Source organism: Drosophila novamexicana, unplaced genomic scaffold (genome assembly GCF_003285875.2).
Source record: "Drosophila novamexicana strain 15010-1031.04,08,12 unplaced genomic scaffold, DnovRS2.1 tig00001059-arrow-arrow-pilon, whole genome shotgun sequence".
Taxonomy (NCBI): domain Eukaryota; kingdom Metazoa; phylum Arthropoda; class Insecta; order Diptera; family Drosophilidae; genus Drosophila; species Drosophila novamexicana.
Window position 1 is genome coordinate 19,355 of NW_020824837.1, and position 22,432 is coordinate 41,786.

Genomic DNA, 22,432 nt, shown 5'->3' on the forward strand with positions numbered 1-22,432 from the left:
ACTCAACCCTCGATTGGCATTTAAAAACTCAAATTCTTAAATAAGATTAAAGCTTCTGTAAATAGAAATTTGTTGCTTTCAATCAATTCCATGAATGGAATCTAAAATTCCAGTTTAGATTCATGGAATAGACTGGAATTGGCATATCTTTCCGAAATCGGACTTCATTTAATCGAGTTATGAAAATTTCGTTTTTGAAAAATGTTATTTTAACGGCCGATTTTCGTGGCATATTGCCACAGAGTAATGACAATTAAAAAATAATATAAAAATCAAATATTTATTAGCTACAAAATAATACATAAGAATCAAATATATATATATATATATATATATATAAGCTACGTTTAAGTAAACCCAACCAAGGATTGTGGCAAATGCCAAGGGTATGCTTGGAATATTTAGAGCTTGGAGCGCAGCTCCTCGATGCGACCCTGCGCCGAGCGCTGCAAGTCCATCAGCTTCATGGCAAAGCCCATGTTGCCCTGTATCTTGATCTTGCCCTGGAAGAAGGCCTTCTGGGGCGGCAGCTTGCCCGTCAGCAGATCAAAGACATCATCGTCGCTGATTATAAAGGTAACATCACATTTTTCTGCAAATGCAAGTGAATCATTAATCGTTAACCATTCCTCATATCCTTAGGTGTTTCTCACTTACGTGTGCCATTGAAGATGACCTTGCCCTTGCCCTGCTTGGCATCGATTACCCAGTAGCCCGTCTGTCCTTGGGGTCCATTGTTCACCCTAAAGCCGTATACAGCGCGCACCTTCTCAATTAGATTGTCCTTGTCCTCCTGCATGGCCTGCTCGAGCAGCTTCAGCAACGGCGACACTTTGAAGCCCTCCTCACTAACCGCCAACTTGGCGCCAGTCAAATTGTGCCTGACGCGGCTGGCACCTGGAAAACCCAGGCGATAGAGCGCCACCACAACGGCACCACCCAGACCCAGGTTGTGCTGCAGGGCCAGCTGGACATTGGGCACCTGGCGTTTCTCGGCGAGGCCACGCAGCTGCCAGCAGAGCTCGGCACACTGAGCCAAGCCTGTGGCGCCTAGCGGATGGCCCTTGGAGATAAGACCGCCACTGGGATTGATCACAAATTTGCCGCCATATGTGTTGTCGCCACGATCGATGAACTCGCCGGCCTTGCCCTCGCCACAGAGACCCAACGCCTCGTAGGTGACCAGCTCATTGGCCGAGAAGCAATCGTGCAGCTCCACGACCTGCACATCCTGCGGCTTATAGCCGCTCTTGGCGAACAGACGTTCCGCGGCAAGGCGAGTCATGTCGTAGCCAGCAATCTTCATGAGGCTCTTGTCGGCGAAAGTTGACTCCGGATCGCTAGCCATTTCCATGCCCACAATCTCCACGGCCTGCTTCTCCAAGCCATGACGACGCACGAACTGCTCGGAGGCCAGAATGGCGGCGCCAGAGCCATCCGATGTGGGACAGCATTGCAGCTTGGTCAGCACGCCCTCAACCACCTGCGGCGACTTCATAATCTGCTCCAGGCTGTATTCATCGCGGAACTGCGAGTAACTAATCACAAAATAGATAAGATAAAGATCTATAACAATTGGTAATTGCACTTACGGATTATTGACGGAGTGCTTGTGGTTCTTCCAGGCGATCTTGCCAAAATGCTCCGGCTTTGTGCCGTACTTCTTCATGTGCTCCTTGCCGGCATTGCCGAAGATCTGGGCAGCCATTGGCCCAGGTCCTATTTCCGTCAGCGCACCCATTTCGGTGATGTGACGCTCCATGGGATTGGCACGATCAAAGTACTAACAATGAAGAGAATTTTGTTAAGCATTTCAAGCCAAGTCCAAAATGGATTTCAGCATACCTTTGATGATAACGAGCCGCGCTCCATTTTCTCAAAGCCCAGAGCCAGCACACAGTCTGCGCTGCCCGCCTCGATGATCTGCTTGCCCAGGTACAAGGCACTCGAGCCCGTGGAGCAATTGTTGTTCACATTGTAGACGGGAATGCCTGTCATGCCCACTTCATAGACCGCACGCTGGCCACAGGTGGAGTCGCCATAGACATAGCCGACAACGGCCTGTTGCACATCCGTGTACTGGAGTTTGGCATCCTGCAGCGCCTTGGTGACTGCCTCCTTAGCAAAGTCCGGATAGCAGACGTCAGCGCGGCGACCAGGTTTCTCGAACTAGAGGAAAAGGTCAATTCCATTAAGTCCAAATGCTAATACTTATAGCCAGAGTATTTAATCGGAGATTTAGATTACGCAGCAACAACAAGAGAGATTGAAGTGCGACGTAGTTCAAAGTCCGAGTGCGATAATTGTCGCGAAGTGCATGAAGCAACTTGTGTGGCAGCCTCAGCTTTTGCTTTGTTGCAACGGTCCCAACATATTTACATGCATGCGTTTTCGTGTTTCTTTATTTACCTTGGTCATGCCAACACCAACAACATAAACTCGGGTTTTGGTCATTTTGTTGCTAATACTTAGTTAATTCGATGGACTAAAACAAGTGCAACCGCAACGGCTCGGCTTCAATCAATTACTAAAATCCAGTTAAGGCCCACAAAACAAGTATCGCTGCCGTTATGAGAAACCATCGATAACAACAATCGATACTTTTATGCAACGTTTTACAACACTAGTTCGGTGAGCCGCCAAATGTGATATTTCCTCCAGTCGGACTCGCGCAGCTCGTTCTCCTTGCTGAAAAAGCGGACAATGTAATTTTGCGTGAAAACTTTATGGCACTGCATCTGAACGCAATCCTCCACATCGCTGCAATCCGCATCCTTGCGCACCGAAACAGCTTAACATGGTGTGCGCCCACGAAATCCATGCTGCACATGCCCAGCTTCGACTCTGGCGGCAGCTCCAGATATGCGATCTGCCCATGGCTGTACAGCGGTCCGCTCAGCACTCCATGAATGCAGCATGACGCAGCAGTAGGAGGTCAGTTCGCTGTGCTTAATAAAAGTCCCATGCACAGTGGCACGATCCTGCGGCGACAATGGACGCAAATCCTTGCCGTTCCACAAATCGTCGCAGCAGCAGTCCAGCATAATGTCTGCAGTGCCCTGTGTGAATAGCGACAGATAGCCGCCGGGATTCTCACGCATCACCACCGACAAGACGTGCGGAAATGGAACCTTCTACTTGGTCGACAGCTGCAGCTGGCAAAGCGCAAAGCGTATGTCCCCACGCACCACATCCGGTTGCTGTAAAGTTAATGAAAGCAGATGGAGAGGCGTTTCAAATAAACGTAAGTCATTAAAAAATATTTTTTAAAGTATTTTTTACATTTTGTTTTTAAACATTTTTTAATGGCAAATAACTGTGCATGTTAACATACTTTGCTATTACATGAAATCGCTAACAGTTGAAATGTTAAGCTGCTGTAAGCGCTTTTGTTAACACCGCTCTGCTCTGTGCCAGGCTTTTATTAACATTTTAATCGTTTATAAGTTAGGATACAAAACTCTTGAATATTAAGAAATATGGTGCCTATTTGCGGCTATCACAAGGATCAATTACGTAGGCGAAGGTTCCGCAACACCAGCAGTAGCGGCAGTTTCTTTGTTATTGGTACATTTTGCACCTGTTGCTGCATCTGCTGTGTTCTGGATTCGTATTTTACCGCAAATTGAAAATTACTCTCTATGTTTATGTGTTGTTGTTCGTTTTGGTTGTGCGAAATGCATGTGTGCGTTGCCAAGTACCTGTTGCGCTGCTGCCAGTATTTTGCATACAGTTGGCAACGCTATCAACTTAATCAAATTAGAGATGAAAGCGCTACGAATTGCCGATACCTTTCGAATATTGCTTACATTTATTTTTGCATAGTTTTCACATTATTATCCTAAAAATGGTAAATAGCACTAATTGAGACAATTTACTTGCCAGTTTTGAAAACGGGCACTCGTTCAGTTGCAAAACTGCCTGTGTTTTGGTCTGGCATTAAGATACTTTATGCTTGTCATCGATGATCTATCATCGATAGGCCAACTATCGTGGCATATTCTGTGAATTCGATTGTTTGTCTATGCATTTTGTCCATCTTTTGTTGTTGAAGAATTGCATTTGATATATTTGACTTTTTGCAAAAAGATTCGTGGAATACATTATTTGTTTTGGATTCTGTCGAACACTTAGATACAAGTGTGTATAAAATGTTATCTCGCTCACTCTCCTGAGCTTGCATTTCCATTATTTGTCTCGCCTCCTTTCTTCCAAAAAGGATTGGCAAGCCTGAACGATCGATTTTCATTGTCTCTTCAGCTTGCAGTTGAGATTAATTCAACGCAAAAACTAACACGATGTACAATAACAAGAGAAAGGGTGTTAAGTGTAGAATTAAAGCATGCTCGCGAAGCTATAGGAACGGCCCGCTTGTGCGACTGTTCAAATTTCCCAGCAATGACGCTCTTCGTCGCGAATGGATCGCGAGTTGTGGATTCCCTCAGGATATTGATACGCGCAATGCGTATCTTTGCGATTTACATTTTGAAACATACTGTTTTTTCAAAAAGAAAATAAGATCAGAAGCAGTGCCCACACTACATTTGCCAGAGCCTTCGCAGTCGAACATAGACTTACCTAAAGCACCGGATAATATGGACGCAATCCCGATTCGTAGAAAAGCCAACCCAATTGGCAATATGCCGGTATTTATAAATAAATATACAAAAAAGAGCAAACAAAGGAACTCTCAACGTTTATATGTGTATATGCTAGATTTGCAGACGCTTCGTGGACAAAACACCAGCTGTGGAACTAGAAGTATGCCGTGCCTGCCTGACCAGCTCAGTGGCACTCGTGGATATCTTCGCCGATCAGCGGCAACCCAGTCTGGCGGATAAGCTTAACGAATGTGTCGCCTCCATCATCGTCCAACGAAATGATGAGCTGCCGCAGAAAATGTGCCTCTCGTGCATTTGTGATCTACAAACGGCATTTGATTTCCAGCGCAGGTGTGAGCAAAGCCATCATAAGTTACGGCAAAAGGTTAATAAACGTAAGACGGAATCCGCAATAAGTATGGAAATGCCAGACGAAGACATGGACATAGTTCGGCTCAGGATGGAAATAGACGAATTGTTGCGCAGTGGGGATGCATTGCCAGAGGATCAAATGGAATTCCTGCCTGAAGATGATTACAAACCAAATACACCCATTACACCCATAAGTATTTTCTGTTCTCGGGACGTTAATACTGCACCCGCCTATAACTCCAATCAAAGACAGTCTAGCCTTCTGCTGGCTGACACAAATCCAAGCAACAGCGAGGTTAATGTCCTGTCCGAGCTGCTTGAAATAGAAAGCTGGGAGCTGGCCGAGCAAGACAATAAAATAGGCTGCAGCAAAGTAGTGGAGGATAAAGAAGATAGCATTAAGGAGCAACAAACTGAAATAAGCTCAAAAAGCGTCGAAGAATACAACGCAGAGCGCAATTCTCTTGCTGTTGACGAGCCTGGAATAGATACTAAAGCAAACCAATTTATATGCCCACACTGCCAGAAAGCCTTTAAAATGGAATCCAAACTCAAACTTCACATTCGTACGCATACGAGCGAACTACCGCATCAGTGTCCTCACTGCCCCAAAGCCTTTAAATATTCCGCGAAACTGCGCTCACACATCTATATTCATGGAGGTAAAACTGCCCTTAAGTGTCCTCATTGCAGAAGATACTTTTTAGAGAAAGCCAAGTACGATGAGCACACGCGTTATCATATTGGGCGCCGGGCTTACAAATGTCCACACTGTCTAAAAATCTTTACTAATGCTACGTATTTTAAAAACCACCTTGCAGCTCATTCTCGAATAGAAACTAAAAAAAAACAATTTATATGCGCACATTGCCAAAAAGCCTTTAAAATGGAGTCTTCGCTCAAAGTTCACAATCGTAAGCATACGGGCGAACGACCGTATCGATGTCCTCACTGTCCCAAAGCCTTTAGACAGTTCAACGGTCTGCGCTTACACCTCTTTTCTCATGGAGGTAACACTGCCTTCAAGTGTCCTCACTGCAGAAAATGCTTTTTAGAGAAGGCCAAGTACGATGAACACAGGCGGCATCATGTTGGGCGCCAGGCTTACAAATGTCCACACTGTCCAAAAATAATGTCTCGTCCTTCAAGGTTAAAAAAGCACATTAGAACTCATGCCGCCAAAAACAGTGAGGTAATTGTCCAGTCTGAGCGGGTTGAAACAGAAAACTCGGAGCTGGCCGAGCAAGACAATGAAATGGGCTGCAGCAAAATAGTAGAGGATAAAGAAGATAGCATTAAGGAACAACAAACTGAACTAAGCTCAAAGCGCAACGAAGGATGCAACGCAGAGCGCCACGAAGTTTTCAATCCTACTGCTGTTAAAAAGCCTCGAATATATCCAACAAAAACCCAATTTAAATGCCCACACTGTACAAAAGCCTTTGTATTTAAATCTAGCCTTAATATGCACATACGTACGCATACGGGCGAACGACCATTTCAGTGTCCACATTGCCCCAAAACATATACACTGTTCGCGAATCTGCGCGCACACATCCTAAGTCATGAAGGCGAAACTGCCTTCAAGTGTCCTCACTGCCGAAAATACTTTGTGGAGAAAGCCAAGTACGATGAACACACGCGATATCACATTGGGCCCCGGGCCTACAAATGTCCACACTGTCCAAAAATCTGTACTCATCCTACAAAGTTTCAAATGCACATTAGAACTCATCTCCCAAAATTCAAGTCCAAACAGCTTGAAGTAGAAAACTCGGAGCTGGCCGAGCAAGATAATGAAATAGGCTGCAGCAAAGTAGCAAAAGATAAAGAAGATAACTTTAAGGAGCAACAAGCAGAACAAAGCTCAAAGGGCTACGAAGAATGACGAGCCCAGAATATTGCCCACATTGCCAAAAGGCCCTTAAGAGAAAATGTAGCCTCACAAGTCCTGACGTGCTTGAATCGCACTTGAGAACTCACACCAGAAAATGGTTATGAATTAAATTTAGACCACAGTCAAATATAATCATAAATATATTTTTGTATACATCAATCATCGAACAAAAGAAACAATATCATTAAAATGGTTTTATAATTGATAACATTATAAATTCTGAAAAGTCTATTTTGCATATGGATTTTGAAATTTTAAATATGTGTGTTTTAAAAATTGCTTTAAATTTGCAATGTATGTTAACGCGCTTTTAATTGTGTTTCACATTTTAAATACCCAATAGTCTCCGCCAAATCGGAAAATCGATATATTTAATGATTCATCATCGATAGGTAGCAGCTATTCGCGCATCTCAAAGCGTTAACGATAGTTCAAAACTATCGCAAATTCATAGTCAAGTAGTATCGTTGCTGCACTACACGATAATTGCTTATATTTATTATATTATATTATATTTATTATATTTATTAAATACACCTTCTCGAATTATTTGGACATTCCTTATGTGAGGTGACTAAATAAAAGGAATTACCGTGACGCTTAGCACAAGTAATGTAGCATTGATAGCCGATATCGCTATTATCGATATTTTTAATTCGGTCCATCTCTTGTTGTGAATATTAACTGACATCACTAAGCGGTTTTGCCATTTTCGTGCAAGTAGAGTTCAAGACGACGACGCTTGCGTTAATTTTTTTTATGACCTGCGCAAGTAAGTTTGCTGAATGTGCGCCAAACTTCGAGCATGCTGCCACTCTCTTGCTGCATGTACATATGTTTGTTTAAATGAATGTAGAGCCCCGAGATGCATCTTTGTATGCATGCTGGTGTAGATTGTTGTCTCGCTCGCACTAGTTAAACGGCACCCTAACAAGCTCGAGACACATCTGTATGAATGCATATTGCAAAAAAAAAAAACGTTCTATCCCGCCACAGCAAGAGGAATAGCAACGATTTTAGTTGACAAAAAGCATTGAGCGATTTATCTGACAAATGAACAATAAGAACGCGATGTACGATAAAAGGCGCAGCGGTGTCAAGTGCATTGTTAAGTCGTGCAGGCGCAGCTACAGGAATGGCTCTCCGGTGAAAATGTTTCGGTTTCCCAAAAAGGAGAGCCTTCGCCGTCAATGGATTGAAAAATGTGGATTACCCCGCGATTTTAAGATGCGTGCGGTCATATGCGATTCACACTTTGAAAAGGAGTCCATTGGCAAAAGGTTCTTAAAATCGAATGTAGTCCCCACCCTAAATTTGTTTGATCCTTCGGATGCGAATATAGTCATTTCTAAGAAACTGGGCGGAATCACGATTTGTAAAGATGACGACACAATCGAAGACATTTCGGTATTTACATATAAATATATGACGAAACATTTGTATGTCTAATGTTAATATATGCTAGATTTGCCGAAGCTTCGTGGACACACCACCAGATGTGGAATGCCGTGCCTGCCTGACCAGCTCAGTGGCACTCGTGGATATCTTTGATGATCAGAGGCAACCCAGTCTGGCAGATATGCTAAACGAGTGTGTGACCTCCATCGCAGTGCAACGAAATGATGAGCTGCCGCAGAAAATGTGCCTCTCGTGCATTTGTGATCTGCAAACGGCATTTGATTTCCAGCGCAGGTGTAAGGAAAGCCATCAGGTGTTAAGCGAAAAGCTGAATAAAATTAAGATGGAATCCACAATAAATATGGAAATGCCAGAGGAGGACGTGGACATAGTTCGGCTCAGGATGGAAATAGACGAATTGTTGAGCAGTGGTGATAAATTGCCAGAGGATCAAATGGAATTCATGCCTGAAGATGAGCGCAAAGCAAATTCACCCATAAGTATTTTCAGTTCTCGGGACGTTAATACTGCACCCGCCTATAACTCCAATCAAAGACAGTCTAGCCGTCTGCTGGATGACACAAATCTAAACAACAGCGAGGTTACTGTCCGTTCCGAGCTAATTGAAATAGAAAGCTGGGAGCTGGCCGAGCAAGACAATGAATTAGGCTGCAGCAAAGTAGTAAAGGATAAAGAAGATAGCATTAAGGAGCAACAAACTGAATGCACCGTGGAGCGCCACGAAACTGGCAATCCTCTGGCTGTTGACGAGCCTGGAAGAAATACTAAAAAAATGAATAAGTACTCTTGCCCACAATGCCGAAAAGCCTGTACGTGTAAATCTGCCCTTAAACTTCACCTTCGTTCGCATACGGACGAACGCCCGTATAAGTGTCCACACTGCCCCAAAGCCTACAAACAATTCACGGGCTTGCTCTCACACATCTATACTCATGGAGGTAAAACTGCCTTCAAGTGTCATTACTGCAGAAGATACTTTTTGGAGAAAGCCAAGCTCGATGAACACGTGCGCTATCACATTGGGTACCGGGCTTACAAATGTCCACACTGTCCAAAAATCTGTACGGCTTTTGTGTATCTCAAAAAGCACATTAGAACTCATTACGGAGAGAACAGCGAAGTGTGCAATCCCATTGTTGTTAACAAACCTAGAATAGAAACTAAAAATGGCAAATTTATATGCCCACATTGCCCGAAAGCCTATACGCTTAAATCCTCCCTTAGAAATCACATTAGTAAGCATTCGGATAAACGATCATTTAAGTGTCCACATTGCCCAAAAAAATATAAAATGTCCTGGAATCTACGCATACACATTCTTAGTCATGAAGGGAAAACTGCCCTCAAGTGTCCTCATTGCAGAAAATACTTTTTAGAGAAGGCCAAGCTCGATGAACACACGCGCTATCACATTGGGCACCGGGCTTACAAATGCCCACACTGTCCAAAAATCTATACTCATCCATCATTTTTTAAAGACCACATTGCATCCCATCCCGCAGATAACAAGGCGGTAAATGTCCAGTCTGAAAGGAATGAAAACTCGGAGCTGGCCGAGCAAGACAATGAAATAGGCTGCACCAAAGCAGCAAAAGGTAAAGAAGATAACATTAGGGAGCAACAAACTGAACGAAGCTCAAAGAGCTCCGAAGAATGCAACGTGGAGCGCAACTCTCCTGCTGTTCACGGGTCTGAAATTGCTGCTAAAGAGAAACAATTTAAATGCGCGCAATGCCCGAAAGCCTATAAGAATAAATCTTCGCTCAAGATTCACATGCGTACGCATTTGGACGAACCACCGCTTCAGTGTCCACACTGTCCCAAAACCTTTAAAAAGTCCGCGAATCTGCGCACACACATCTTTACGCATGCTGGTGAGACTCCATTAAAGTGTCTTTACTGCAGAAAATACTTTTTAGAGAAAGCGGAACACGATGAACACGCGCGCTTTCACGTTGGGCCCCGGGCTTACAAGTGTCCACACTGTCCAAAGGTGTGTCATCGTAGAAATTTGCGAAAGCACATTATGACTCATACCAAGAAAAATGTCGAGGAATAAAATGTAGGAAATTCCAGAAACACAACTATATATATCGAGCTTTTTTGTCCGCTTAAGAGAGGTACGACGAAATTAAAATGGTTTAATAATAAGTTGTTATAATACATAACTCTATAAGTGCTTACATTTTAAGAGTCTGTTTTCCATATGGTTTTCCAAATTCTTTAAATGTTCAAAAGCAATGTGATCGTTTTTTAGAAATTGCTTTAAATTTGCAATGTATATTAAAGCGCTTTTAACTGTGTTCAGCTCACAGGAAACTTCAGCTACAAGATCCGTATCCGTATTGCTGTTGTCGTCAATTACGAATACCGTATCGCTGCTATCAATTTCAGTTTCTAAAAACTGATGAACATCCAATGGATTCACATCGGCTGATTCTCTTGGTTCACATCGCGAATTGATGTTGTGTCTCTTGCGCCACCTTTGGAGCCAACCGTTGGAGGCTGCAAAGTCGTCAATGCCGAGGCTCGTTGCGATCTCCTTTGCTTTCTCTTGTATAGCTGAGCCAGATATTGGAGTATTATTTGCATTGCTTAGTTTACAGAACCAATCGTAGCACATGGAGTCGAGTTTTTTGCCGTCTGCATTCAGGAAGCTTCTTTTCGTATGGATGTTTTCACCGGATAACCATCTCGACCGAATTGTTTCCCTGTCGCGAACAATGAGCGCAGCCTGTGTTTTTCCTATGTTGAACCTGTTGACGAATATATATTTATGGTTTAATTTGTAATCGATTTTCTTTGCATGTAGTTTTACCTTTTGGCTAATGCACGCACTGATGAATTAGTTTGATCGTACGCGCTTATAACCTCCATTTTTTCCTTTAAACTAAGTACTTTCTTCCTTTCCATTCTGAAGTTTTTAATATAGAGGCCGGTAAAACCGGGTAAATCCCCAAATTAGGTTTTCTATGCCATAATGTTGTGTGTCTCGCGTCTGTTGCTAAAGGATTTCCCAAAAATGAATTGTCCGCTTCATGTTGCAAGGGACCCCTTTGAGACCAAGGGGTTGAATTGCCGTTTACTGCGCACTACAATGCTCTCATTAATGAACATCTAATTCAGAAATGTGTACAGAATGGTTTTTGTTTTGTTTTTATTCTGGCATATGTATACGTTGTGTTTATCATTAGTGATGTGGCATCGATTCGATAGTTCTTGAGATGGTCCATCTTTGGTTAGGTGTTGTACTCGATACCTTAGAATTGTTGTTTACATTGCCACTGGCTTATAGCCTCTCGCCGATGTATTTGTACTTATTGCAAGAAATTATCAACTTAAATATTATAAATTGCAATGGCATTTGTTTTCATCCAGGAAATTGCGTGCACCTCGAACAATTTGATTTAAAATGGTTTCGATACTTTATGTTTATCATCAGTGACATAATATCGATAAGTCAACTATCGCGACATACTCTTGAAACTTCGATAGTTCTTGATTTTGCCCATCTTTTGTTGTTGTTGAATTGTAATTAATATGTATATGGAAGTTTCGCTGAAATTAAATGAACACAGCCATGGAACAAGTATGCCGCACTTGCATGACCAGCTCAGTGGCACTCGTGGATATATTCACCGATCAGAGGCAACCAAGTCTGGCAGCTATGCTAAACGAGTGCGTCGCCTCCATAAAGATAGAACCAAATGATGAGCTACCGGAGAAAATGTGCCTCTCGTGCATTTGTGATATACAAACGGCATTTGCCTTCAAGCGCAGGTGCGAGAAGAGCCATCAGGTGTTAAGCGAGAAACTTAAGAAAAGTAAGATGATGAGTGCAATAAAGGTAGAAATACCAGAGGAAGACATAGACCTGGCGCGGGTTAAGATGGAAGCAGACGAATTGTTGAGTACTGGCGACAAAATGGAATGCAAACCTGAAGAGGGCGATATTGATAGCTCCAATCAAAGCTCATCTAGCACAAAACTAAAGAACAGCGCGCTGAATGTCCAGTCCGAACTGCTTGAAACAGAAAACTGGGAACTGGCGGAGCAGGGCATAGATCTGGGCCATGTCAAAGTCGAAAAGGATACCGAGGATTACATCAAGGAGCAACAAGCTGAAACTGAAGCTTTCAAGCCCACTGCTGCTGGCGAGATGCCTTCTGGCATTGATGTGAAAAAAGGCCAGTTTATATGTCCGCACTGCCAAAAGGCATTTACGCAAAAATCCCACCTCAATGCACATATTCGTACGCATACGGGCGAACGGCCATTTCAGTGTCCACACTGCTCGAAGGCGTTTAGTCAGTCGTCGAATCTGCGCAAGCACATCAGCATACATTCGGGTGAACGTCCCTTTAAGTGTCCCCATTGCCTGAGAGCGTTTATGCGGCACACGGATCTTCAATACCACGTCTCCACGCATCCAGGCAAACAAATCTACAAGTGTTCGCAGTGCACAAGATACTTTATCGAGGAGGCCGAGCTCGAGGAGCATATGCGTTATCACAGCGGAGAGCGTACCTACAAGTGCACAGAGTGCTCCAGGGAATTTGTCTATGCCTGGCAGCTGCAGCGACATATTCGAACGCACACGGGCGAGCATCCCTTCAAGTGTCCACACTGTCCGAAAAATTGTATAGATAAGGGAGATCTGGGTAGGCACATACGCTCGCACACAGGCGAGCGTCCGCACAAGTGTCCGCACTGTCCAAAAGCCTTCACTCGCGCTGCCTACCTCAAAACGCACATTGGCACTCATGCCGAGAGTTCGTGTTAACATTTTTAATTTACGGCAGATTGTTTTTCGAGATACTCAGCGATAATTACATACTTATTTGTATATATATATATATTAGAATTTATTCATATAGATAGGAATTAAATATTAAGTAAAAACATTAAAAATAGTCAAATCAAATTCAGTTGCCTTTTAAAGTATTCACATTTAAAAACAATTAATTCGATTCCACTGCGTGAGCTTAATATAAGTATCGATACCGTACGGTAATAAATATCGATAAATTTCATGCGATAACTTGAGAAGAAAAAGTGTTGTCAATTGATTGCATTGAACGAATCTATGATTTTTTATGCCTGCACGTAACGAAAACAAATAATAGCAACTTCTAAATGGATGCCAGATTGGATGTAAGTACTTTAGGCAAACGATCGCCAACAATTGGCAATGAATATTTATCGTTTCTAGATGTTTGAGGACGTCAACACATCGCCCTCCCTGGAGGGTGACATGTCCATACCGGGTAAACGGACTACAACAACAACAACAGCACAGCACGGTGTGCCCGAATACAATACCCTGGACGAGCCCATACGCGAGACGGTGCTAAGGGATATGCGCGCCGTTGGCATCAAGTTCTATCATGTGCTCTATCCCAAGGAGAAGTCGAGTCTGCTGCGCGATTGTACGTCATCAGCATGCAGCCAGTTGTATGCGTCAGCAGTTTGTAATATGTGTGCACTTTCTGTTTACAGGGGATTTGTGGGGTCCATTGGTGCTGTGCACATTTATGGCCACCATACTGCAAGGCTCCTCGTCTGCCGACAGCATGTCCGACAATGGACCAGAATTCGCACAGGTCTTTGTGATTGTTTGGATAGGCGCAGCCATCGTAACGCTCAACTCCAAGCTCCTAGGTGGCAATATGTAAGTATATATATGTCTAAAACCAGGAAGGAGCGGCCGAAGTGTGTCTACCCTTCTGGAAAATCGGCTTACGATTGATAACTTGAAAAGCAAAATATTTTGCTATCCAAATACCTTTTCGTTTCGACTGGTTCTTTCCATGTCAGCTATATCCTATGCTGTTCCGATATCGATAAGACTGCTTATATGTAGGGCTCATGTTTATATATCATATATCCTAAAGTTCTTCATGCCAGATCCTTAATTTGAGCGATGCTTCCTTTTATCTCAAGTTAACTCAAAAAACAAAAGAGTTCATATACGAACTTAATAGTACTCGAATATTATTGGTCCGATCATCCACTTTAATGATCACAAACACATGTCGACTATGTTGTTCAGAGTCGTCTCCTAATTCGAATACCTTTTCCAGCTCGTTCTTTCAATCGGTTTGTGTGCTCGGCTACTGCCTGACGCCCGTGGCGCTGGCTTTGATCATCTGTCGCATCATCTTGCTGTCGACGTCGACACGTTTTCTCTTCTTTCTACGCTTTGTGACCACAACGCTCGGCTTTGCCTGGGCCACATATGGTAAGTTGGCCTGAAGTACATTGTTTCTTATAATATAATAAAATATAATTTCATTTAATTGTACAGCATCGTTCATATTTCTGGGCCAAAGTCAACCGCCGCATCGCAAGCCGCTTGCCGTGTATCCCATATTTCTGTTTTTCTTCGTCATATCATGGCTAGTCCTGTCCCATAATTAGTTATTAGCTTAAGTTTATTAACTGAACCGCAACTTTCCATAGCATAACCAAATCGATTGTAAATTAATGTATTTAATTTGAGAAATTGTGTTAATTGTGGTTTTTTGATTTATTTTATTTACGTTATTCTTAAGATCTTACAAATTATATATATATATATGCATATATGTTCGGTTAACACTGGCCGCGCTACACGTCCAGGCTGTTGGCTGACGTGGCCACCTCGAGGGACATTTGCATTTGGACGCCATCGCCCTTAGTGGGGCGATAAGTCAACGAATTGGCGCGCGCCTTGCGGCCCATAAAATGCCGTTCCACCCACTTGAGCAGCGTGTAAACGGAGTCAGTCGATGGCAAGCGATGATCGGCAGCGGTCTTCACAATATCCGAGGAGGTGACGCGGAACGTGCGCGCCATACCTTTCAGTGCCTGTGAATTGTGTATCGATTAGTGGTGTTCGCCAGTGTGTCTCAAGGCGTAACTACTTACCACCATGGCATCCTCATCGGTGTTATCGTCGCCCACATAGATGATCTTGATGCGTTCGTTCCAGTCAACGCCAAAGGATGTGCGCAATATGTAAATGGAGGCGCGACCCTTGTTCCACTGTACCGGCGGACGCGCCTCGAGCGCGCAATGCGCCTCCGTTGCCCTGAAGCCGTACTTCTCGATCAGGCCGCGCGCTTTGTCAACCATATCGGGACGCAGGTGTGTGGGCGTCTCACGATAATGGAATGTCAGCAGCGATCCCTTGTTCTCCACCCAGGCGCCGTCGCGGCACACCGAGTCCTGCAGCGCCTTGAGCAATAGACTGACCTTATCCTCGTACTCAATGGGCATGGGATGCACAAACTTGCTGCCATCGGGATGCAGAATCTCCAGACCATGATTACCTGCATAGGTGATGCCCTCGATGCCGACCATTTTCTTAACGTTGTCGACATTGCGACCCGAAATGACGGCCACATAGACATCCGAGTGATTGGAGAGCTTGAAGAGAACGTTCTTAATCTCAGGCGATAGCGTGGCCAAATCCGGATGCGGAGCAATTGGCGCCAGAGTGCCATCATAGTCCAGCAACAAGGCCAGCTTGTGATTATAGCCGATGTATCTGAGGCGAGCAAAACAATTGGAGTAAGTGCAGCCAAGCGGCAGGAAATGGTACTCACTTGAGTAAGTAGTCATCGAAGTCATCCACTGAGACAGGCTGCATGATGGTGGTGCCCACATCGTCCATCTCGAGAGCGCCGACTGCCTTCAGGAAGCAGCGCATCCAGTGGCTAACATCGCATTCGGCCTCGCGACGACGCAGACGGGCCATGCGCAGCACACGCTCATCCTCGGGCATGGTCAGAGCACGATGTATTACCTCGGCGGCCTCGTTCACCTCGTACGGATTGCAGAGCAGCGCCTCGTGCATCATTTCGCCGGCGCCGGCAAATGGTGAAATGACCAGCACGCCGGGCACCTCATTTATCTGGCAGGCGACAAACTCCTTGGCCACCAGATTCATGCCATCGCGCAGCGGCGTCACCAGGCAAACGGCCGCATCCCGATAGAGAGCGGCCAGCTCATCCTGACTCACATAGTCGTAGATATAGCGTATGGGCGCCCAATTGGCGGTGGTGAAGCGTCCATTGATGCGTCCGACCAGCTGATCGACCTCCTCCTTGAGCTCACGATATTCCTTGACATCGGTGCGCGATGGCACCGAGATTTGCAGCAGGCTAACCTTCTCCTTGTGCTGCGGATACTTGAGCAGCAGCGCCTCGAACGCCATCAGGCGGTGCACTAGACCCTTCGTATAGTCCAGCCGGTCGACGCCGAGAATGATCTGTTGCTTCGACGTCTTCAGCACCTTGGGCGCATTCTGGGCAAGATTCACGAAACGCTCGTACGGAATGCCAATGGGCAGCGGCCGGATGCGCACCGTGCGTCCGCCGTGCTCCACCAGCAGATTGTTGCGATCCACACGACAGCCCAGATTGCGCTGACAGCAGTCGACAAAGTTCAGGCAATAATCCTGTATATGGAAGCCAACCAGATCGCAGCCGAGCATGCCCTGCAGTATCTCATCGGACCAGGGCAGCAGGCGGAAGATGTCCCATGGCGGAAAGGGTATGTGCAGAAAGAAGGCCAAACGACACGGCAAGTTTTTCTCCTCGGCATGCTCACGCACCCAATTGGCGGCCAGCATCAGATGGTAGTCGTGTATCCAAACAATCGGCGGATTCTTTTCGCTGCCATTTTTCTTCGCCAGGCACTTCTCCAGCGCCTCGATAGTGCGCACCGCAAAATACTTGTTCACGGTCACATAGTCCAGCCAGTGCTCGCCGCCAAAGTTGGCGCGGCCCGGCATCGAGTGGAAGAGCGGCCAGAAGATCTTGTTGCAGCAGCCGTTGTAGTAGCTATCAAAGATCTTTGCATCGATGTTAACTGAAACCACTTGATCGGACTTTAGGCCAGCCGTCGGTGTTTGATCGTACGGATTCGATTCCGGTATGGCCTCATTGGGATCCTCGAGATGTATGCCCGACCAGCCCACCCACAAGCCGCCGCCCTTGATCACAACCGGACAGACGGCCGTAACAAGACCGCCGGCGCTGCAAAACAAACATTCGACTTAATGAGGTGGACTTAAGCGGAAGAAGTATGTATACATTTATTAAACTTTTACTGATTGATTGATTGATTGACTCGAGGAGTGGTTGACTGACAGATTGATTGGATGATATACCTGACTGACTGGTTGATTGAAAGACTAGTGGATTGACAGACCGATTGATTGACGGACTGGCTGACTGACTGGCTGATTGATTGGATTTAAGCCGACAGAATGACAAAATTCCAACTGACACACTTATTGAACGATTGATGTCTCTGACTGATTGATTGAAAAACGCACTGATTGATTGCATTTTTGGCCTACTGACGGGCTGACTGACCGGTTGATTGACAGGCAGACAAACTGATTGGCTGACTGATGTCTCTGACTGATTGATTGAAGAAAACACTGATTGATTGCATTTTTGGCCTACTGACGGGCTGACTGACCGGTTGATTGACAGGCAGACAAACTGATTGGCTGACTAATGTCTCTGACTTACTGATTGATTGCATTTTTAGACGACTGGCTGACTGATTGATTGACAAGCTGACAAGCTGATTGACTGACGGATATCTTTGAGTGGTTAGTTAACGAACTGGCTGATGGAGTCATTGACTTACTGACTGATTGATATGTCTGACTGACGGGCTGACTGATAGACTAACTGACTTACTGATTGATTGATATACTGACGGACTGACTCACTGATTGATTGATATACTGACGGACTGACTTACTGATTGATTAATATACTGACTGACTGATTTAATGATTGCTTAATAATGACTGACTGATTGATTGATGGATTGACTGATTTAATGATTGACCTAGTGAATATCTTCAGTACTAAATACATTCAGCAGTTAAATTTTGTGAAGATTGATGCGATATTAACAAATTCCTCTCGAAACAGTGAATAATTAAGAAAAGCTCTCATTCTAATAGGTTTTTAGACAGTTTTGATGAACCTTTTTTTTTTGCATCGGATCTCCTTCACACAATCTATGTAAAATTTCATTGAAGACGCGTTTCAATGTTTCCGGAAAATTCTCGCCGCCTGGCAGGTCTATATATATATATATGTATATATATATATATTATATATATGTGTATGCCTATATTTGTATATGCAAAAAGATTCAGTCCCAGCCCCGTTTTATGCAGGGTGCATCACAATGACACTGACACTAACCGCACTGATAAGCAACAAACCATAAAAAACAGCGGCCGTGCCTGATACGCTGCAAGTGTAAACAACCTCGACTCTGGCCGGCCCAGAGGCCAATACCAAAAAAAAAAAAAAAAATTATAAACATATATAATTCGAAACCCCAAAAATTTCAAGTCCCAGCCGCACGCAGCTTTTTGTGTGTAGGGTCAGTGCGAGTGTGAGAGATTGTCCAAAATGTGCACGTGATTTTGATATTTTCAGTGTCAGGTACGCAGCTCTGCATCGTTATGGAGGCCTCCTCTATTATTGACCCCTTTAAGGCAACGTTGTCTCGCCTTCGTCGGGGTTAGGGGTCAAAGCCGCCTAATGGGCATCGCTGAGATAAGGGACGTCGGTATTATTGAATTTGTTTTCTAATTTCATTACATTTCCATCCAATTTGCTAGACTTTGCATTCCGCTTTGCTCATCCCAAATACCTCCTCCCTCTTTCGCCCACTCTCCCTCCCGCCCTCTCTCTCTCGCTCTGTGTATTTTGCGCTGATAAGACGCTGACAGCCTTATAGGGCACTAATCACCAGAAGCGTGTGGAAACAATATCATCTCTCCCTCTATATATATATATATATAAAGAAATGTATATATATATGTATAGATTGTCACATAGGTAATTCGGTTCCCTATCGAGGGGGCTTTACTCTGCGGCTTATCTTTGATGCAAATTGTATGCCCAACACACATGAACTGGGTTAGTTTTTGAGAAATCAAAGAACAATTCGGAAAAGTTGATTTTAGCTGGAGCTTTGCTTCGCTCTTGTCACGAGATTTTGATAAGTATTGTTCCATGGAAACATTTGTGTGTTATAGTATATATATTATTAATCTATATAGTGGATTATGGCTTTGTTTTTTTTTTTTTTTTGGTCGGACTAACGGACAGGACTGTACTCGTACAATGAACTTTTACCGTTGAATTGCTTTGCTTTGCAGTGTTGGAAAGTCACTTGAAACGTTTTCGCTCAGTGTTTTAAGTTGCCGAAAAAACGCATTTTTACATATTCAGTTAAGTTATACGTTGGTTAATTCGAAAAAAATTAATACCTGAGTAAAACTTCTGAATTTTTAACTTTTAGCGTTCTTTTCATAGAAAAATGTACAGTCACCAGATGCAAACACTTTGTTCTAATTGGACTGTAAAAAGTCCTTAATATTATACACGTTTTTGTTTTAAATTCATTTTTATTGCACACACGAATTTAGTTCAACTTAAAATTGAGTTTTGAATGAAACTTTTTTAAAAGGAATTAGCCACAGTCTATGCTAAAATCTAGTTTAAAATCAATTTGGTACATTTGAGAAATCAAAGAACAATTGAAGATTTTGTCTCCTTAATTTTAAACATACCATTTGAGAATGTTTAATTGGATATTTTTCACGTAATATTGGGTAATATTGGGTTTGAACCAAAAAGCGGGTTCAAATTTGCGGGTTCAATTCGAATTTCAAGCTTTTTTATTGGGTTCTCAGCCTTGCTTTATTCAGTTATCACTTTAAAGAAATATATTTCGGAATGACTTTGTCTCACTTTTTGATAGGCTCAGGTTCAAGCAAGCTCTTTGGACACATATCTAAACTATTCTCATGCTTGAAAAAATAAATCAGTTTAATGCTTTGATAACTTACCTGGCTCTGCGTTCGAGCTCCTTGGTTTTGGGATTGCGTATCAGGACAAAGGGCAAACGGTTGGAGACAACAATCAGGCTGGCCTTGGTCGAGGGCTCCCCGGCATTGGTCACAATGATCTCCGTGTCCGGCATTTTGATTTGTTTGTTTGTGGTAGATTTCAGTTACAGATGCTGGATACTAAACGTATTTATAGAATAAAACAATGCACACGAATAAATATCACTTGGAGTCTTGGCACATAGTTTTAAACCAGTTAAAAAAGGTTGTTTCGAACAGGATATGGGGTACGGCTGTAGAGTACGGCTGTAGAGCACGACTGTAGAGTACGGCTGTAGAGTACGACTGTAGAGTACGGCTGTAGAGCACGACTTTCGAGTACGGTAGTAGAGTTAGGCTGAAGAGTACGGCTGTAGAGTACGGCTGTAAATTACGGCAGTAGAGTACGGCTGTAGAGTACGGCTGTAAATTACGGCAGTAGAGTACGGCTGTAGAGTACGGCTGTAGAGTACGGCTGTAAAGTACGGCAGTAGATTAATGCTGTAGAATAGGGCTGTAGAGTACGGCTGTAAAGTACGGCTGTAGAGTACGGCTGTAGAGTACGACTCTTGAGTATGGCTGTAGAGTAGGGCTCTTGGGTAGGGCACCTTATGTTCGAGCCGTGAACTTGTTTGCGCTGCGGTGTGTGGCTAACAACTAATTGGGCCACACGAAATGCACTGGCTGTCTGGGCTCTGGTCTCTGGGTCTGGGTCGCGTCGAGAGATGCAACGAGCTTGACGTCTGTGTGGTCGTTGCTTATCAATGAGACGCTTCTATCTATCTCAATATACTTATATATACGGACGGACAAAGCGAACGCTTACCGTGCTGCAGTCGAGGCAGGTGGACACTCTGAGAGTGTGAGGGAGCACGGCGCCAAAAATCAAAACAAAACCAAAAAACAATTTAATGCACCGTGATCTACAAGTCCAAACTGCAATTGGTCGGGCTGGAAAAACTGTGTGTCTCGGTGTCTCTGTGTCTCCGTGTCTGTTTTTCCAGCTGGCTTTAGAGCTGTCGATTGCCGATTTCTCGCGGTAGCCAGCTAGCTCCGTACTCTGCCAAAAATAGACGAGCACTAATGCCAATCTCGCGCTCAACTCGCATTTTTCTTCAAAAAAAAAGCAATGTTTATGTGCGTACTCAGGTTCCACAGAGTCCACACGAAAGATGGCTTATCAGAAAATCATCGTTCAGTCCCCATTCGAAGTATAATCTATCAATAGGTCGCAGCGTATTATGTATGTGCGAAAGCGTGCCACAAAGAGTGCTTGCTGGAAGTTTCACTAGACTTCTAAAAGGTGTTCCATGGGCATTCGTTGGGGACTTGTACTCCACAAGCTTAGCCTGAAGCTCGAGGAGTACAAGGCTTGCAAGGGCTCAAAACTAGGCTTAGATTAATCTGGTATTAACCGGCTGTGTCCGGTTTTATCAGCCCGACAGCGTTTGTCTTTGAGAGCGATAAGTCAACAAGTCGTTATTCTTGTTGTTTGCGTAGTTTTTGTACACAGAAATGTTCCTCTATATTTAGACTTAAATCTGGACTTGGCTGCAAGCTGCATTGAAACAATGCAGCGCTTAACCCTAGCTTGACCTTGTCGTAACCTTAGATTCAGCAATTAATTGAACATTAGCGCATTTGACGCTCACTTAAATAGTTAATAGAGAGAGAGAGAGAGAGAGAGAGAGAGGGAGCTGATAAGATGATAAGAGATGCCTGGGCTGTGCAATCGTTTGCATTGTTTATGCAATGCATTGAAGATTTAGATTTGGCTAATTACGTAGGGATTAGGTACAGTCCCTCTCGCTCTCTCTCTCTCTCTCTATGTCTCCATCGCGTTTGCTCTCTAAGCATTTGTGAACTTGAACGCTTGATCATGTCTGGCATTCATGCGCTTATCATGACGCCAAACCTAACGTTGACGTGATTTGCAATAACATTTTCGAAAATCAAAGCTTAGTCATGTGCAATGCTGCATCTGATAACCCGTTCAAGGGTCGCTTCAATGTATTTATTTATTTATGCACTTCCATTTAATTGATGGCGACATTTGTCTATTTGACGCAAGTTCTCGTTTCATTTGAATTTTCAAATCCTCCAAAAAAAAAACAAAAAGTAACGGCCTTTTCGCTGTGCCTCAACTGTCATAGCAAGCAGCTTTTGTCGGCCAACTATCGATCGCATTTATCGGCGCGCTTTTCAACGATATCGATATCATTT

At 43.9% G+C, this 22,432-nt stretch overlaps 7 protein-coding genes across 8 annotated transcripts; 3 read left to right on the forward strand and 4 right to left on the reverse strand.

The window, feature by feature from the left end:
* Positions 1 to 293: 293 nt before the first annotated feature.
* LOC115765905 (non-specific lipid-transfer protein) lies at positions 294 to 2,524 on the reverse strand. Its single transcript, XM_030709650.1, has 5 exons — positions 2,410 to 2,524; positions 1,846 to 2,169; positions 1,593 to 1,783; positions 658 to 1,538; positions 294 to 592 (listed from the first exon to the last, which is right to left on the reverse strand). Exons 1-5 carry the CDS (start codon positions 2,452 to 2,454, stop codon positions 402 to 404), a joined length of 1,632 nt encoding a protein of 543 aa, XP_030565510.1. The 5' UTR covers positions 2,455 to 2,524; the 3' UTR covers positions 294 to 401.
* Positions 2,525 to 2,606: 82 nt separating this feature from the next.
* On the reverse strand, positions 2,607 to 3,689 carry LOC115765909. The gene is made up of 2 exons (XM_030709654.1): positions 3,335 to 3,689; positions 2,607 to 3,200 (listed from the first exon to the last, which is right to left on the reverse strand). Exon 2 carries the CDS (start codon positions 3,099 to 3,101, stop codon positions 2,793 to 2,795), a length of 309 nt encoding a protein of 102 aa, XP_030565514.1. The 5' UTR covers positions 3,102 to 3,200; positions 3,335 to 3,689; the 3' UTR covers positions 2,607 to 2,792.
* A 3,902-nt stretch (positions 3,690 to 7,591) lies between these two features.
* Positions 7,592 to 10,430, forward strand: LOC115765904 (zinc finger protein 888-like). Its single transcript, XM_030709649.1, has 2 exons — positions 7,592 to 8,277; positions 8,336 to 10,430. The coding sequence occupies exons 1-2, from the start codon at positions 7,924 to 7,926 to the stop codon at positions 10,346 to 10,348; spliced, it is 2,367 nt and encodes a 788-aa protein (XP_030565509.1). The 5' UTR covers positions 7,592 to 7,923; the 3' UTR covers positions 10,349 to 10,430.
* On the reverse strand, positions 10,385 to 11,252 carry LOC115765907 (tigger transposable element-derived protein 3). The gene is made up of 2 exons (XM_030709652.1): positions 11,108 to 11,252; positions 10,385 to 11,045 (listed from the first exon to the last, which is right to left on the reverse strand). Exons 1-2 carry the CDS (start codon positions 11,200 to 11,202, stop codon positions 10,460 to 10,462), a joined length of 681 nt encoding a protein of 226 aa, XP_030565512.1. The 5' UTR covers positions 11,203 to 11,252; the 3' UTR covers positions 10,385 to 10,459.
* A 4-nt stretch (positions 11,253 to 11,256) lies between these two features.
* On the forward strand, positions 11,257 to 13,177 carry LOC115765906 (zinc finger protein 501). Its single transcript, XM_030709651.1, has one exon. It carries the CDS (start codon positions 11,858 to 11,860, stop codon positions 13,070 to 13,072), a length of 1,215 nt encoding a protein of 404 aa, XP_030565511.1. The 5' UTR covers positions 11,257 to 11,857; the 3' UTR covers positions 13,073 to 13,177.
* Positions 13,178 to 13,341: 164 nt separating this feature from the next.
* LOC115765908 (protein YIPF6) lies at positions 13,342 to 14,796 on the forward strand. The gene is made up of 5 exons (XM_030709653.1): positions 13,342 to 13,443; positions 13,502 to 13,718; positions 13,789 to 13,960; positions 14,373 to 14,530; positions 14,597 to 14,796. The coding sequence occupies exons 1-5, from the start codon at positions 13,426 to 13,428 to the stop codon at positions 14,707 to 14,709; spliced, it is 678 nt and encodes a 225-aa protein (XP_030565513.1). The 5' UTR covers positions 13,342 to 13,425; the 3' UTR covers positions 14,710 to 14,796.
* A 16-nt stretch (positions 14,797 to 14,812) lies between these two features.
* On the reverse strand, positions 14,813 to 21,279 carry LOC115765903 (alpha,alpha-trehalose-phosphate synthase [UDP-forming] 56 kDa subunit). Of its 2 annotated transcripts, XM_030709646.1 has the most exons (5): positions 21,036 to 21,279; positions 20,171 to 20,350; positions 15,879 to 17,312; positions 15,199 to 15,820; positions 14,813 to 15,138 (listed from the first exon to the last, which is right to left on the reverse strand). In XM_030709646.1, exons 2-5 carry the CDS (start codon positions 20,302 to 20,304, stop codon positions 14,899 to 14,901), a joined length of 2,430 nt encoding a protein of 809 aa, XP_030565506.1. In that variant the 5' UTR covers positions 20,305 to 20,350; positions 21,036 to 21,279; the 3' UTR covers positions 14,813 to 14,898. The 2 variants fall into 2 exon arrangements, with proteins under 2 accessions (XP_030565506.1, XP_030565507.1); XM_030709647.1 differs by lacking the exon at positions 21,036 to 21,279 and having other exon boundaries at positions 20,171 to 20,866.
* Positions 21,280 to 22,432: the final 1,153 nt, after the last annotated feature.

Excerpts from the sequence above, each read along its gene's own strand:
- LOC115765906 (XM_030709651.1), top strand. The coding sequence starts at position 11,858 with ATGAACACAGCCATGGAACAAGTATGCCGCACTTGCATGACCAGCTCA.
- LOC115765905 (XM_030709650.1), bottom strand. The coding sequence starts at position 2,454 with ATGACCAAAACCCGAGTTTATGTTGTTGGTGTTGGCATGACCAAG. Across the intron at positions 2,170-2,409 it reads TTGGTGTTGGCATGACCAAG|TTCGAGAAACCTGGTCGCCG; the intron begins GTAAATAAAGAA and ends CTTTTCCTCTAG. Across the intron at positions 593-657 it reads GGTCATCTTCAATGGCACAC|AAAAATGTGATGTTACCTTT; the intron begins GTAAGTGAGAAA and ends TTGCATTTGCAG.
- LOC115765908 (XM_030709653.1), top strand. Across the intron at positions 13,961-14,372 it reads AAGCTCCTAGGTGGCAATAT|CTCGTTCTTTCAATCGGTTT; the intron begins GTAAGTATATAT and ends TACCTTTTCCAG. Across the intron at positions 14,531-14,596 it reads CTTTGCCTGGGCCACATATG|CATCGTTCATATTTCTGGGC; the intron begins GTAAGTTGGCCT and ends TTAATTGTACAG.
- LOC115765904 (XM_030709649.1), top strand. The coding sequence starts at position 7,924 with ATGAACAATAAGAACGCGATGTACGATAAAAGGCGCAGCGGTGTCAAG. Across the intron at positions 8,278-8,335 it reads ACACAATCGAAGACATTTCG|ATTTGCCGAAGCTTCGTGGA; the intron begins GTATTTACATAT and ends AATATATGCTAG.
- LOC115765903 (XM_030709646.1), bottom strand. The coding sequence starts at position 20,304 with ATGCCGGACACGGAGATCATTGTGACCAATGCCGGGGAGCCCTCGACC. Across the intron at positions 17,313-20,170 it reads GAGCTCGAACGCAGAGCCAG|CGCCGGCGGTCTTGTTACGG; the intron begins GTAAGTTATCAA and ends TTTGTTTTGCAG. Across the intron at positions 15,139-15,198 it reads CCGATGAGGATGCCATGGTG|GCACTGAAAGGTATGGCGCG; the intron begins GTAAGTAGTTAC and ends CACAATTCACAG.
- LOC115765909 (XM_030709654.1), bottom strand. The coding sequence starts at position 3,101 with ATGCGTGAGAATCCCGGCGGCTATCTGTCGCTATTCACACAGGGCACT.
- LOC115765907 (XM_030709652.1), bottom strand. The coding sequence starts at position 11,202 with ATGGAAAGGAAGAAAGTACTTAGTTTAAAGGAAAAAATGGAGGTTATA. Across the intron at positions 11,046-11,107 it reads GTGCGTGCATTAGCCAAAAG|GTTCAACATAGGAAAAACAC; the intron begins GTAAAACTACAT and ends ATTCGTCAACAG.